This window comes from Endocarpon pusillum (assembly GCF_000464535.1).
Source record: "Endocarpon pusillum Z07020 unplaced genomic scaffold scaffold1121, whole genome shotgun sequence".
Taxonomy (NCBI): Eukaryota; Fungi; Ascomycota; class Eurotiomycetes; order Verrucariales; family Verrucariaceae; genus Endocarpon; species Endocarpon pusillum.
Window position 1 is genome coordinate 46,428 of NW_006913632.1, and position 16,254 is coordinate 62,681.

General features: G+C 45.8%; 3 protein-coding genes across 3 annotated transcripts; all 3 read left to right on the plus strand.

Annotated features, from left to right (window-relative positions):
* Positions 1–358: 358 nt before the first annotated feature.
* On the plus strand, positions 359–7,513 carry EPUS_08531 (uncharacterized protein; the record flags this gene model as incomplete). The annotated part of the gene is made up of 10 exons (XM_007789497.1): positions 359–1,813; positions 1,867–2,739; positions 3,185–4,148; positions 4,207–4,334; positions 4,416–4,484; positions 4,538–4,619; positions 5,394–5,672; positions 5,741–5,810; positions 5,873–6,093; positions 6,153–7,513. The coding sequence occupies 10 exons, from the start codon at positions 359–361 to the stop codon at positions 7,511–7,513; spliced, it is 5,502 nt and encodes a 1,833-aa protein (XP_007787687.1).
* Positions 7,514–9,771: 2,258 nt separating this feature from the next.
* Positions 9,772–10,960, plus strand: EPUS_08532 (uncharacterized protein; the record flags this gene model as incomplete). The annotated part of the gene is made up of 2 exons (XM_007789498.1): positions 9,772–10,092; positions 10,601–10,960. The coding sequence occupies 2 exons, from the start codon at positions 9,772–9,774 to the stop codon at positions 10,958–10,960; spliced, it is 681 nt and encodes a 226-aa protein (XP_007787688.1).
* Positions 10,961–11,250: 290 nt separating this feature from the next.
* On the plus strand, positions 11,251–11,970 carry EPUS_08533 (uncharacterized protein; the record flags this gene model as incomplete). The annotated part of the gene is made up of 1 exon (XM_007789499.1): positions 11,251–11,970. One exon carries the CDS (start codon positions 11,251–11,253, stop codon positions 11,968–11,970), a length of 720 nt encoding a protein of 239 aa, XP_007787689.1.
* Between the last annotated feature and the right edge of the window lie 4,284 nt (positions 11,971–16,254).

Here is a 16,254-nt window from a genome sequence, read left to right on the forward strand (position 1 = left end):
ACCTTAAACTTAGTTAAACAAGCCGTTAAGTTAGGTACTGCGTCCTCGGTCTCGGAAGAATCGGGCGCCGGGCCAAAGTTCCGTGTTCACGCGGCTAATGCTGGCGCTGTTAAGCTTCGCGGCGGCTAAGTGCTACGTAACAATGACTCGTGCCTTTTTGAACCAGATCTGATCTGGGCCGAATTTAACTAGCAGGCTGGCGAGTCAGGCAGGCCTGTACACACGAGAATCAGAGTACAGCTGTGGCCGTGCTCCATTATGCAATTCAAATTCAAAGGCACTGGACTTGTACTGTCTCAACTCATCAATGAGTACTGATGTCTCATGTGTTACAATCTTCTCATGACCTTTCAACAATATGCCTCGACACCGACCGGCGGCCTCCGGGTATGCTCGACTTGCGCAGGCAGACGAAGAGGAAAGGTCACAAGGGATCTTGGACGATTCAGAAGATGAAGACGCTTTTCAGCACCCATTGACCCTCTCTTCCCCCGGTACACGATATGCCCCTATTCAACCTTCCTCCCACCAGTCGATGAGAGCGCCTGGGAATGGCTCCCCGGACGGCCACCGAAAGCGTCCTTCGAAAAGAACACGCAGCAATTCAGGCGTCGACATCAAGGCTATCAACGCGCGATTGGAGAGATGGGCTGAAGAGATTGCATCGAAGTTCAAGATCAACAAGGTTAAAGGCAAGTCGCCACAAGAAGAGAAACTCGAAATCTATCATTCCGTCTTCCAACCTCCCGACTGGATCAGGCCTTTGACCTCGGAGGACCTTGTCTCCGAACCCGAACCTGAGAGTGATAAATGCATGACCAAGGCCCAATTTGATGATATTGTGGAGAGCGTCAGAGTCGCGATCGAAATCGGCGTTCACCCCAAGATGATAGCCCAGGGCAGTTCAGGCAGCTACTTTGCGCGCAGCAGTGATGGCAAGGTTGTTGGCGTCTTTAAGCCTAAGGACGAGGAACCGTATGCCTCGCGGAATCCCAAGTGGACCAAATGGTTCCATCGCAACCTTTTTCCCTTCTTTTTCGGACGAGCATGTCTGATTCCCAACTTGTCCTATGTTTCCGAGGCAGCAGCCTACGTGCTTGACAATCGGCTAAGAACGAACCTCGTACCCTACACCGATATCGTCTGGCTTTCTTCGAAATCGTTCTTTTACGACTTTTGGGATCGTCGCAGTTATTGGCGAGGCAAGAAGAAGCTACCTGCAAAGCAAGGTAGTTTCCAAGTATTTCTCAAGGGCTACAAAGACGCCAATATCTTCCTGCGAGAGCATCCCTGGCCAGACCAGAACAACACGAATTTTCGTGCTGAAGATGCTCCGCGACATAAGAAAAGACGATGGTTGGATTGTAGAATATCCGGTTCTCAGTCCGACGACGACGACGAGGATGGCCACGCCATGTCTCCTCCAGAGCAGGACGACCCCCAAAACAAGCAATTTCGTTGGACTGATAACATAAAGCAGTCTTTCCGCGAAGAACTCGAAAAGTTGGTGATATTGGATTACATCATGCGAAACACAGATCGAGGCCTAGACAATTGGATGATCAAAATTGATTGGCATACAGAGAAAGTTTCCGTTGTCTCTGAGCCACCCAAACTTGAGGAATCCACTGAAGGACTTGACCATCCTGCTCAACCTACCTCAAAGGAAGCTGCACCATACCGAAGACAAGAAGCCATGGCCGCCGTGAGCAGGACGGGTACGCCTCCGAATGCCAGTGACACCAAGCCTCCATCCGTTTCCATAGGCGCTATTGACAATAGTTTATCATGGCCTTGGAAACACCCTGATGCTGTAAGTGAGAGTTTGGCACCTGGACTGGATTGTGGTTACTGACATTGGCGTAGTGGCGATCTTTCCCTTTTGGATGGTTATTCTTACCTGTCTCCCTCATCGGTCAGCCCTTTTCGAGGAAGACTCGAGATCATTTCCTACCTCTCCTGACATCCACTGTTTGGTGGAGCGAAACGCAACTGGCCCTTAGAAGAGTCTTTAGTCAAGACTCTGATTTCAAAGAGGGCATGTTTGCGCGTCAGATCGCTGTGATGAAAGGTCAAGCTTGGAATGTCGTCGAAACGCTAAAGCAAGCCGATCACGGACCGCTAGAGCTTACACGAAGGACCAGAGTCTGTGTCTGGGACGATCTTGTAGACATCCCTGTCGCTATTCCATTGCGCGTTCCGAGTGCAGAAATGAAACGCCGTCGAGATGTCGAAACAAGGCAGGAGGAGGAAATGGACATTGGCGCGGCCTATGCTTCGGCACCGGCTCCAGCACACGATCTTTTGGGTATGGGATCTCCCACTACTGACTTGCCCAACCCCAACCGCTTTGAACTGTTCCGGGATCAGTCTTCTGCGGATCTAGGGCGCATCCATGAAGAGCCGAGCAGCCCTGCAACGATCGGTGATCTGAGCCAGCTCCGCCAAGACATGGGAGACCGGACAAGACAAGATCTATCAAATAGTCTCACATTACCCTCACGGCCGGCAAACCATCCAAGATCGAGGACGCGATCGAGTCTGGACTACTTCCGGTCTTTCAGTCGCACCAACAGTGGAAGAAATCCCAACCTCAACCGTAGAAGGGCGAGCAGTCCGTTCTTGTATGATCGAGATGATTTGGAAGGCGATCTGGGATACGCGGCAGCGGAAGGCATGGAAGGGAACGAAAAGAAAGTTATTGTCGAGCGATTGGAAACCGTCAAGAGCAGCAATCCTGTTTTTACTTGGTGCTGAGCGGTCTAAAACATGTCGTATCTGTCTGTGCAGGGGGAGGGTCATTGTTGCATAGAGCGTCCTTGGAATCTGGGCCTTCTTGGTGCTCCAGCGTTATATTACATCTTGATCTCACGTACAACCCATTAAGAGAGATCAGTCATGCCACGGTCTTATTCATGATGAGGTGCTCTTAATGTCCTGTTCCCAGGTAGGATGTGCCAACCACAAATAGCATGATACCCGAATAGGGTATATCCCATGTGGATTACTAAGCAGCCTTGAACTATTTCCGAGTCATCACTCGCTGCTTGAAGCACATGCCATTGAGTTATCCCAGCCACAGGGGTGCGAGCATTCATTCGGATCCGATATTTAGCTGACGCGGCCAATAAATGCTTCGCGCACACAATGAATTCTTCCACCCCTTCGCAGCAGAATGTAAAAGCATTCGCCAGAGGTGCTCGTTCGAGAATATGGCTCCAAAGGCAATCAAGTCCCCTCACAACGCGCAACATCCAAACTGGCAGACTCAAACCAGATATCCATCCAGCCAACCGTAGAAAATGTTGAAGAGGTATTGTCTAAATCGAGATCTTCCACTCATCCGCCAAATCTGGTTCCTCTCTGTGCTACTATCCCAGCCGACCTTTTGACACCAACCCCAGCATATCTAAAGATCTCAGCAGAATCAAAGCTATCCTTCCTGTACGAGTCCGTAGCTACTACAGGCACTATTGGTCGGTATAGTTTGGTGGGAGCCGATCCTTTGAAAGTACTCAAAACCGGTCCTGCTCATCGACCCTCAGAAGATCCACTTCATCTGCTCCAGAAGGAATTATCAGGCTTTCGCGTTGTAACTGTTCCAGGCTTAGCCCTCCCTCCTCTGACCGGCGGCGTGATAGGCTATGTCGGATATGATTGCGTGAGATACTTCGAGCCCAAGACTCCCCGGCCGATGCGAGATGTGCTAGGTTTGCCGGAGAGCCTGTTCATGTTGTTCGACACCATCGTTGCATTTGACCATTTCTTCAACGTCTACAAGATTATCACGTATCTGAGGGTGCCTGAGGAATTCACATCTTCTTCATTGGCGCTGGCTTATCGGTTGGCATCAGAGTCTATTCAAAAAGTTATATTGACCATTTCCGACCGTCACACGCCCCTCCCGCATCAGCCGGCCATCAGACAGAATCAACAGTTGACCTCAAACATTGGCCAGTCTGGCTACTCGGCACATATGATGCGGTTAAAGAAGCATATTACCAAAGGGGACATCATCCAGGCTGATCCTTCACACCGAATAGCACATCCAACAACCTTGCATCCATTTAATATCTATCGACACCTCCGTACCGTAAATCCAAGCCCCTATCTCTTTTACATTGATTGTGCCGACTTCAGCATCATCGGTGCATCTCCCGAGCTCCTCGTTAAGGAATAAGCTGGTCACATAATCACACATGATAGCAGGAACGGTAAAAAGACGACTCGACCCCGAGCACGATGAAAAGCTGGCAGATGAATTACGCAACTCGGTCAAGGATCGCGCCGAGCATGTCATGCTGGTTGATCTGGCCAGGAATGACGTCAACAGGGTATGCGATCCGTTATCTACTCGTGTCGACAGATTGATGGTTGTTGAGAGGTTCAGCTACGTTCAACATCTTGTCTCGCAGGTCTCCGGCGTCCCCCGAGAAGGTCAGACCCGCTGGGACGCATTTCGATCTATATTTCCCACCGGCACTGTTGGGCGCTCCGAAAGTCAAAGCCATGGAGCTCATTGCTGAGCTTGAGGTAGAGAAGTGGGTGTGCAGGAGCTATTGGGTATGGTTTCTCAAGAGTTTCGCTAGACGGGGCAAAGGAGGATGAAGGGGCTATGGGTACGTGCATTGCCCTCAGGATGGTTGTTAAGGACAGGGTTGCTTTGCAGGCTGGTGGCGGAATCGTCTGACAGCGTTGAGGAGGATGAGTGGCAAGAGACATTGGACAGCTTGGAGCAAACATTTAATGCATCTCATCCGCCGAAGAGAGATATCTTGCCATGCAAGAAGCCGACGGACTCAATGGCGCAGTGGATGCTGGTGGAACAGAGGAGAACGTCAACCACTTCAGGGCCGGCTCAGAAGAGAAAGCGCATGTGGATCTTGCAGCGTGATGATTGGAGTAGAGAAGTGGTAAAGTGAACCATGGTAATGATGTTTTAGCATGCTCTTCTACTAGTAATTCGAAGCTGATAACCCTGTGGTGTAGGAAGTAAATCAAAAGGCAAAATGCCATGACTGAGCGCTACTAGTTAGTACTAACTTAGTAGTTAATGCTATAATTTACTACTTAGCGCTACGTACTTCAAGTTAGCATGACCGTTAGCCAAGTCCTAAGCCCCCCGAATGCGACGTCGATTTACGAGCTGGGGTCCGAAGGTTCAACCTTGCTGCCGGCCTATCGCAGTGCATGGTTTTCGTCATCTCTGAGAGATTTTGAACAGAGGCATCTAAGAAGTGGTCTGCCATAATTGTCCATACTCCTGCACACCTGTTGCACACCTGTTGCACTCTAGCATCAATACAGAATTGCTCTACAGAACTTTCGATTAGCGAGCATCCCGCGCAGGACTTCAGCCGTCAGCCCTCGCATTGACTGCCATTGCATATCAGGAGCTATATACTGGGCCACACCACCTCTTCACCGAACGACCAAACGCAATTCAATCTCACCCTCTCCTCGTCGTCATACCATCGCTGGCTTGAGTGAAGGCGCCACTGCATCAGTCGCGCCTGCTGTCCGCACCGACCTTGCTGATTCGTCGCAACCCAGCGGTTATCGCCAGAGAGTTACATCCATCGTAGACACCTCTCGGCCACCGCGGCACTATGTCGAAAGTCGTGAGGAGTGTAAAAAATGTAACCAAGGGGTACTCGGCCGTGCAAGTGAAGGTTCGCAATGGTTCGTGCATATTCGAGCTCTTCGTTCCATCAAAGTCGGAGGCTGACGACTGCGGCAGCAACGAGCAATGACCCATGGGGTCCCACCGGCACCGATATGAGCGAGATCGCCGCTCTGACCTTCAACAAGTGAGTTCGGTCCTATGTCGCTCATGTTACGCATCGGTCGTACTGATTCAATGCTCCGAAAGTCCGAGCGATTTCTACGAGATTATGGATATGCTCGACAAGCGATTGAATGACAAAGGAAAGAACTGGCGCCATGTCCTGAAGTCCTTGAAGGTGCTGGACTACTGTCTACACGAAGGGTCGGAGCTTGTTGTCACCTGGGCACGCAAGAATGTCTACATCATCAAGACGTTGCGCGAATTCCAATATGTTGACGAAGAGGGTAGAGATGTCGGACAAAATGGTGAGCAAGCGGACTGGTGCGCACGATTTTCAGGCGTACTTAGCTAACCCCTAGCATAGTTCGTGTTTCTGCGAAAGAGCTCACTTCCCTTATCCTAGACGAAGATCGGCTTCGAAGCGAACGCTCAGACCGCAAGCTTTGGAAGTCTCGCGTTAGCGGCATAGACGAATACGGACCATCAGCAATTGCAGGGCCGCCAGTTGACCGCCAACAGAATAATAGGCGCAAAAATCCAAGGACAGACGAGGAGGATGCCGAGTATCGCCTGGCAATTGAGGCAAGCAAACATGAGGCCGAGGAGGAGAAAAAGCGAAGAGACAAGAACAAGAGCGCAGATGACGATGATGACCTAGCAAAGGCTATTAAGCTTAGCAAGGAAGAGGAAGAGCTGAGAAGGCGGGAATTGGAAGATCAGAATGCAGCCTCCTTGTTTGACGATACGCCTGCCCCAGCACAACCTCAACCCACTGGCTGGAATCAAGGATATCAACAACAGGGTGCTGTAGATTGGTTTGGAAATCCTATCCAGCAACCATTGAGCACAGGGTTCTTGAACAATCAGTACTCCCAACAACCACAGCAGACAGGCTATCAAAACGGATACACCAACGGCTTTGGGCAACAACCAACGGGGTTCGATCAATTTCAGCAGCAGCAGCAGCAGCAGCCTAGTTTCCTGCAACAACAGCCGACTATGCAGCCTCAGCAGACAGCGTTTAGCAACAACCCGTATGGTCAGCAACAACAGCAACAGACAGGTGACGTCTTCGGCCAGCAGACCCCGCAGCAATCCTTCCCCCAAGCGGGTAGTCACAATCCATGGGCGACGAACAATCAACAGCAGGCTGACAGTCTCAAGCCGATGCCAACTGGTTCTAACAATCCTTTCGCTCAGCGGCCTCAGCCCGTCCAGCAGAAGACAAGCCCGCCTGCTCTAAACACACTATATGAGCAACAAACAGCAACACAATACAGTCAACCAATCCAGCCAAATCCAATCGCCAATTTCCAACCTCCTCAACCTCAACATCAATCACCACAACAAACAGCGACGAACCAGAAGCCAATGGATCCACAACGTGCCCGCCTCAATGCATTACTTGCATCTGGAGAAGGACAAGACACATTTGGAAATGTCGGAGACCTCCGCATACCAGCACAGCACACGGCCCCGGGCACATTCGTCAACTCGGCGGGCGGCGGCATGGACCGACTACGCGCTGCCCAAACGGGAAATAATCCGTTTTTCCAGCAGCAATTTACCGGGGCGGGCCCATCGCAGACGGGATTCCACCAGCAGCAGGTGCCGGCACAGACGGGACCTGCGGGTGGTTTTGCAGGAGCATTTGGCCAGCAAAGCAGCAATCCTTTTGGTGCGAGGCCGGGCCAGCAGCAGGGTGGGAGTTTGATTGATTTGTGAAAACGACATAACATTGTGCACGGGTGGGCGTAAACACTTATCCGTAGGCATTGCCCAGGAAATCTGGGACATGGGAGTGTGGTGATGAGCACTCGTTCACCTTTGGTAGGCTGTTATTGCTATCTTTTGTTGCACTGCTCAGGCTTTTGTGAGGTTGGTGATGGACCCCTTTCTATACCGGCTAACGTGGGTCTTTGACTGATAAGCCCTCTTTGTATCTTAAGAATAACTTGAGCATTTACAATTCGGGAAGAGCAGTATGTCTCTGCTCTTTTCGTCATACCTTTTTCCCCATGCTGTTTTGCGCCCGTGACCGCTGTGAATGAATAGTGAAGAGTCCCAATGATGTGCCAACTGCGTGCTTGGATAAATTATGTGCAGTTATTGATGAGACAAAGGTCCATTTAAATTTGTCATGATGGCTTGAACGAACGACCTAGTAGGCAGACTTGGGTCACATTAGGAGGAAGAGTGGGTACAATTTGCCTCCTACTCCTACTGCTCCTCCGTTGCCGCCCTTTCTTGAGCTCCAAACCTGCCCGCTAGGGACGAAAAACATAAACGGAATGTAAAAGAGCATAGGTAAGTTGGGGATGCTTCGTTTGCTCGACCGTCTATGCGTTCATATCAGAACATCCTAACTTAGATGGCTGATTTCGCTGCAACATAACATTTGTAGCGTATCATGGCTTCCCAGTCCCCCACCTGTGGTCACGAAGAAAGCATTGCGATGCCGTCAAGGCTAACGCATGAGGAGTTGATCCAAACTGCACCACTCTGGCCCAAGAACAAGGTTCAACATAATAGCGATTAAGTGCGCCAGTATCGATAGGGTGTGGTGGTAAGGGTGGCGGTTGGGGTAGTGTCAGTGCAGCGTGAACTCTGTCCCACGACAGCTTGGTATCGCTGATCTGACTGGGATACCAGGGATTTTGTTGTGATGAGAAGTCAAGGTGATTTTCCACCAATAGTTCGCGGCTGAAGGGGATCAAGGATCTGCTAAACGGAAAAGAGCCTGTGTTAGCTGGCAGAACTCTTACGGTTACACCAGTTGTCGAGTGCACGCTTGAGATCCTCCCTATAATATACGGACAACGATGTCCACCTGAGCCAGATCATTCAGCCATATCGGGCAGATATTCTTTACGCGAAACACCTCTGTAAGTCTCGTCAGTATTTGATCGTCAGCATCATCAGATCTCTCTGCAACGAGCGCGGCGCCAGCCAGTTTTTCAAGCTGGCAGTTGGCTCTACGCTAGCTTTTTGGACTGAGTGTTCGAGAAATCGCGAAATATGAACCCGGCTGTTACTATTCCTCAATTATCTCAGTTCATAGCACAAGGGGGAAATGCAAGTCTCAGTGCTAGTGCTAGTCGAGGTTGCGGTCCGAAGCTTGGCGCCAAAATTTATGGCAGTTAAGGATCCTCCTCCTCTACACCCCCTGCCTTCTACTACTTACTATTCCACCACCGCAAGTCAGAATCAACTCCAAAATGGCTAGAGAGCTCCCCCGTCGCCGCCGTGCCCCTGCAGATGGCGTTTGTTCGAATCCTCCCTCTCCTCAGGCTCCCAGGGCCCCCCAAACGATGCTTGATACACCGCGCCGTGCGCGCCTCCTTGCTGACGCACGTCTTACAGCTGGCAAATTATCTCGTACGCAGCTATTTAAGATACATGATGTAGCCAATCGAACTGGCTATCGAGTCATTAAAGAAGGAACTGTGCGCCGCAGCGAGAGGGTGCATAATCGCGGCCGAAAACCAGTTCTTGCTCCCCATCAGTGCGAAGCAATTAAGGCAGTTGAAGATGCAAATTTTGGCTTTGCATCGTCAAGCCACTTCAAGGTGGCACAGACTATTAGCCTAGCTAAAGGCTCTGAACGTGCAATTCAAAGAAATATAGCCAATTCTGATGTGGGAATATACCGCGCATTGTAGAAGAAATGGCTACCAGCACACTCAATTGAAGCACGCAATCTTTGGGCATTTGAGCACCGCTATCACAACCTAGAAGACTTTAAAAAGTATCAGTGGTGTGCTAAGTCTTATTTTGCTACTAGCCTTCAACAGCAGGCCCTAGTTCATCGTCGCCGTGGCCAGGAAAATCGAGAAAAGCTTTCAAAAACCCAATACAAACTCAAGCGCAAAAATCAGACCATCCATATCTATGCAACCATCAGCTAGAACTTCAAGGGCACCCTCCACTTCTACACAGGCACAGGGAAAGGCGGGCGACTTATCCAAGCTGATTATGTCAAGATGTTGGAGGAGGTTGTTGCTCCAGAATGGGACGAAAATCTTATTCTGATTGAAGATAATGATGGACCACATGGCACAAAGGGTGTTGCCAATAACAAGGTTAAGCAAGCAAAAATCAAGCTTAACATCAAATGGCAAGCTCAGCCTTCCAATTCGCCAGATCTCAATCCCATTAAGACCATTTGGAGGATAATAAAGCAGCGTTTGAAGTCCAGGGGGGTCATCTTCCAAACTGAGGCGCTGAAGGCTGCTATCCAAGAGGAATGGGATAAAATCACTATTGAGGAGATCAATAATGCCATCTCTACCATGCCAGATAGAGTAACTTGTTTGCAAGAGCGTTTTGGGAAGGCCATACCCTATTAGAGGGGGGTAGATAGAAATGCAGAATCCTTTAACTGCCATAAATTTTGGCGCCAAGCTTCAGTCCGGCCCGGCATGAACGCCTTGACCAAGCTCGACAGGCTCGCCATGATATTACGGCTGCACTTTAACTACTAACTTAGTCTATGCAGTGGCCCGAGGGGGCTTGGAGCGGCTGGTAGGTGGCCCGTGCGTAAGACACGTAAAATATTCTTCAGTCTTTACACGAAGCCACCAGTCTCATATTACTTGCCTTCATTTCTTCTTTAGCTTTGATCTAATATCAGTTGACTGCATTTACTATACCTTGCACTATTTGATTTGCACCGCCATGATATACAGTGCCTATGTTATACAAGACTGAGACCTTCGGCTGACATACACGCATTTTCCATACAGAAAAAAAGGGGTTTTTGAACGGTATGGTTCAAATGCCAGATCCCATTCATCACGACGCCAATCTCAGTTTGCTGCCATCAATGGTGTGGTGTCTGATGACAGCGGCTCAAGCTCGGCCACCGAGACCACGACAACAAAGACCAGACCCCTGCGAGGTCGAGGCAACGGCAAGCTCGTTGCGAACATGGACGAGAAGGCCGAGACGTTCAGCTGTGTGGCAGAAGAGAAGCTTTCGGCAGTGTTGCACGGCGAGAACACAGCCAAGTCCAAGTCCAAAGCTACTGATGGACACCTCAGTGACTTGGCAAGGGAGCACATAGCTGGTGGCTGGCGACCAGGCATGGACCCCAAGGTCGACTACTCTGGACACTTCGAGTTTGGCGGCTCACTTGGTACCCTAGCTCTTATGACCGGCTCCCTCTGCTGATGTACTATATGTGGATTGGCGCCACCTATTATGATGGAAAATTGCCTCTCCCACTGGAAGCCCAATCTTGGGCGGGTTTCGGAAAGCATATGCTGCATCTTGCCTACACCGGCGCCTTTCCTCAACTCAGGGCTTGGCGCATCTATTGGGTATACTACGTCTTCGAGGCTGCGTGCTACCTGTACAGGCCTGGCTTCACGTGTTGCGGCAAGCCTTTGCCTCACGAGCGCTGTAAAAAACTTAGGTATTACTGTTCGGCCTATACCAGGTTCTACTTCACAATCTTCATCATGGCTATTCTGCATGGCACCGGACAGTTTCCCGTCAACACCTTCCTGGACGAGTTTGGTCCACTCATGTCTGTGGCCATAATTTCCGGCTTCCTTGCCAGTTTCTACGCATACTTCTGCGCTTTTGCCCGCGGCGCTCAGCACCGTATAACTGGCTATCCTATTTATGATTTCTTCATGGGTGCCGAGCTTAACCCGCGCCTGTTCGGCATCCTGGACTTCCAAATGTTCTACGAAATCCGTATCCCGTGGTTCATCCTCTTCGGCTTGAGCTGCGCGGCCGCCGCATGTCAGTATGAGCAGTACGGCTATGTCTCTAGCGAAGTTCTGTTCCTTGTCATGGCCCACTTCATCTACGCAAATGCCTGTGCTAAGGGTGAGCACCTCATCGTTACAACCTGGGACATGTACCAAGAAAAGTTAGGTTTCTTGTTGATCTTCTGGAACATGGCCGGCGTCCCAATGTCGTACTGCCATTGCACGCTGTATCTCGCTAACCACGACCCGTCCACGTATGTATGGAATGATTACGCACTCAGTGTGATCTTCATGGCCTACCTCTTCGTCTATTGGGTCTGGGACACTGCTAATGGTCAGAAGAACTCGTTCCGAATGATGGAGCGTGGCACCTTCATGAAGCGCAAGACGTTCCCGCAACTTCCTTGGCAAGAAGTTATCAACCTGAGGCCATTGATACGGAGACTGGTGATCGAATCCTAACTGATGAATGGTATGGGTTTGCGCTCAAGATTCACTACAGTTGCGATGGTGTATTTCGCCCTTCCGTGGGGACTGATAACCGGTTTCAACAGCCTCTTCCCCTGGTTCTATCCTGTGTTTTTCTGCGTCATGTTCGGTTATCGTGCCATGAGGGACATCACGAGATGCAGGAAGAAATATGGTGATGCTTGGAGGGAGTATGAGAGGCGGGTGCCGTACCTCTTCATACCGGTAAGTTTGCAAAGTACATTGCAAATTGAAGGAGTCCGGCTTAGTTGGCTGATAGTATGTCATATAAACTCGCCAAGCGGACGGCTTTCGTTGAGACGCCCCCAAGTAACATGCACTTCTCCGTTCAATCTTGTAAGGTCCTGGTTCGTGATCCTTCGGCCAAATGAAGCTACATAGTACGGCCAACCATTTTATAAATACACATCAATCAACTTTCAGCACCTCACAGTCTCCAAAGGATCAAGTTCCAGCCCAATCACGCCCTCCGAGGGAAATCCTTCGACCTAAATCCAGGCCTCGTGGTAACAGCTGGTCTCGATCTTGGCACAATATTTCTTACAAGGATAATGGTAATCAGGCCGCGGCCAAATTGGCCATTTCATCCAACTCTTATGTCATCATAATCGGCGGTAAGAACGACACCAAGTGACCCATGGAGCCATGGGGCCTGCAGAAGAACGTGGCCAGGCACCCGGCTGATCCGCCGTACCGCCGAAAGGAGCTTGAAACTAACCAGTATCCCTGGAGAAGGAGGCAAAATACGACCGAACCGCAGTAGCGCTGAAATGAATTAAATATAACCAGTAATTAAGTCTCGTTCTGGCACAAGGGTCCAACCCGATACTCCTAACACAAGGATCCAACTGGTACTCCTGGCACATTTAAAAAAGTAAATAATAGTATTTCGTCTCGTGAACTTCGAATTCGCATTTTCTTATATCAAGTTATAGTTCAGTAACAGCTAATCTGCTTAGTACTGTCTTTATGTATTAGCAGTGCTCTTTTAGCAAGTTGCTAAAGATTAAGATGTCGTCAAGATATGCTGAGACGAATCAGTCTAGGATATTCTTTCTTAGGGCATTATTAATATATAAAGGATACTAAAATATTATCTAGATTAATATTATAATTAAATCTAGATAAATTAATAAAATATAATAAATTAATATTATAATTAAATCTAGATAAATTAATAAAATATAATAATTTAATATTTATAATTATTTTTATTATTTTTATTATTATTATTATTATTATTCTTACACCTATTGAGCCATTAAGCTCATGAGGGAAGGTACTAATAACAATCTATAGGAGAAACCCTCCGGGGAAGAAAACCTATAAGCCATCCGTTTCTGTTGTTCGCGTTGTACCGGGTAGTCGTGTCCTGTTACACAGGGTTACGAAGAGACATCCCACCTTCCTATCCTTTCCGGGAGGTTGGCTGTGTGGCCCTGGCTGTTAGTGTTAGTTGAGGCCGAGGTTGAATTGTGGGAGGAGTCCTGTGCGTTGTAGCCATCCTGCTGCTGCCTTGGCGCCTCTTGTCGTTGCGACTATTTTCGAATAGTCGTTAGTCCCTCCGTCTCTAAACAGCTGGCCACGGCGATCAGCGAGCTTTTTATAATTTTTAATTAAGATTAAAAGAGATAACTAATTAAAATATATTAAAAGAATAAATTAGTAAAGAAAATTAAAAAGAAACTTAAAAACTACTTAATATTAAAAGTAATGCTAAAACTACTTTTACTATTTATAGATGTCTGCACTTAATTAATTAGTTAATCTAGTAACTTGCGCAAAAGTTATATCTAATTCCTGTCTAAAGTTTAAGTATAATCTTACTCTAGTAGCTAATAGTGTTATGCCTATTCTAGTATAGCCCTAGATTATATAACAACTACTAGGCTAGCGGCTTAATAGTAATTTAATACTCTCTTTGCTATTTAAGCTATATTTACTATAAATAGTTATATACGCTATTATAAGTAATTGACTTATACAGCTTTTCTTCTTTGCTTAAACTATACTTAATTGTCCTAAGTTAGTAGCTTAGAAAGAGGGTTATACCTATCTAATTATTTGCTTATAATATTAGTCTATGCTTCTACCTATAGTCTTCTTTATAGCATTATATGCTCTAAGGTTGTTTAAGACGCTTTATTAAGGCCTGTAAATGCTATAGCCTTAGAAATAGCGTCTAAATAGCTTGCGTAATTATATAATTGCAAATCTAGGATTTGGCTATACTATATAGCTAAATTCATGTGACTAGGTTTCTTGTACTATAGTATAGAAATCCTTGTGCACTAATAGCGCTCTCTAATAATATTATATCAGTATTCTTTGATTTAAATAAGGCCTATCTTAGTACGAAATTATATAAAGACGTCTCTAAAGAGTGCCTTAGTAAGTCTATTAGCAAGTATATCCTTTATTAATACTTAAAAAGTCTGAATTTCTCCTTCTTCTTCTAATTAGCATATATAGTAATACTAGATATTAATATGCTTTATTTAATTATATTACTTAGGGTTTTATATCAGCTTTAAGCAGCCTTTATTATTTTTATAAAGCATTACTATTACTTACTTTACTCTAAATTTGTTCAAAAGGTGTTAAATCTATATAGCTTGTCTTATAGCTGCTTCTATAGCTAAGTACTTAACCTCTATGCTAGATGTTAACATTGTTCTCTACCTTTTAGACGTCTAGGAGATAGCCGTGTTATCTAATAGAAATAAATAACCTATTATTAATTTTTTATTATCTAGATCTCTTATAAAGCTAGCATTTATATATCTATATAGTTATAGCTCTCTTTAAGAAGTATTCTATATTATATAGTTAATTCTGAACTTAAGGTCTATCTTTATTGTTTTTTTAAGATATTATAGGACTTTTCTTATAGCCTTAAGGTGCCCTATATATAAATCTGCGTATTACTGACTTAAATAGCTAATACAGAAACTAATATTTAGCCTTATACTATATACTAGATATAGTAACCTTCTAATCAGTATCTAATCCGCCTGAATATTAGTCTCTTTTATATCTTCTTCTTTGTCTAAGGCTATAAATATGCTAGACTTTATTAGTATAACCACAACATTATAATCTGTTATGCCCTCTATAGCAAGAATCTCTCTTAGATAGATAGTCTAGTTAATTTATAGCTGTTAGCAAACTCTATCTTTTCTAATCCTTATCTCTATAATTATTCTTACTTCTCCTAAATTTTTTATATTAAAGTTCTGCTAAAGAAGGGCTTTGATTTAGTAAATGGCTTTTAGATCCTCTATTATTAGTAGTAGGTTATCTACGTATATACTAATAATTGTTCTTCTATTATTAGATATTAATATACTTAGATCCTTATTTAGTATATTATATCTATTAGTTCTTAAGACGCTTATAAGCTTCTCTCTCTACTTCTTTACAGATTACTTAAGTCTGTACAGGCTCTTAATAATTCTGTATACTTATTAGTCTTTATTTAGCCCTTCCTTAAGTAGTACTTCTTTAGGGATCTGTATAAATATCTGTTTGTCTTCTTCTTCTAACTTGCTAGCTAGATAAATAGCAACTATATCTATCTAGTATAGTTTTATATTTTTTATTATAATAATAGTAAGAAATATTCTAAGGGACTCTCTTTTAATAGTAAAAGCAAACATCTTCTTATAATTAATCCTATAAATTTGTAAGAAGCTTTATACTATAAGCTATGCCTTATATCTTGCTGACTAGTTATTCTTATCTCTCTTGATCTTAAATATCTATTTATACCCTACTAACTTTCAGCCTTCTAAAAGCCTCTTAATTCTCTAGGCTTAATAAGTGCTTAGATTCTGTAGTTTTTTATTAATCACATCTCTTTATTACCTACTATATATAGGGTCTGTTACTACTTATATATAAGTTCTTAGCTCATCTAGCCCTAAGTAGCCCTTATTTCTATATACTAATAATAAACTCTTTCTTACGCTAGGGTACTTACTAACATCTACTATATTAATAGTCTTTCTAGCTACCTTATCTAGGTCTTTAGAGTAACTAGGCTGCTCTGTCTCTGTAGCCCTTACAAGTATACTAGGATACTTACCTAACTATATTAATTTATTATAGCCTAGCTGTGCTCTCTCTTTGTCTGTAAGTATATTAGGACTCTTCTTACTCAAATATACTTCTTTTAATGCTAAGATAACTCTTATAACACTAGTAGTCTTAGTGTTATAAGCTTTAAGTACCTTTTATTACATTTATTATAAGGGC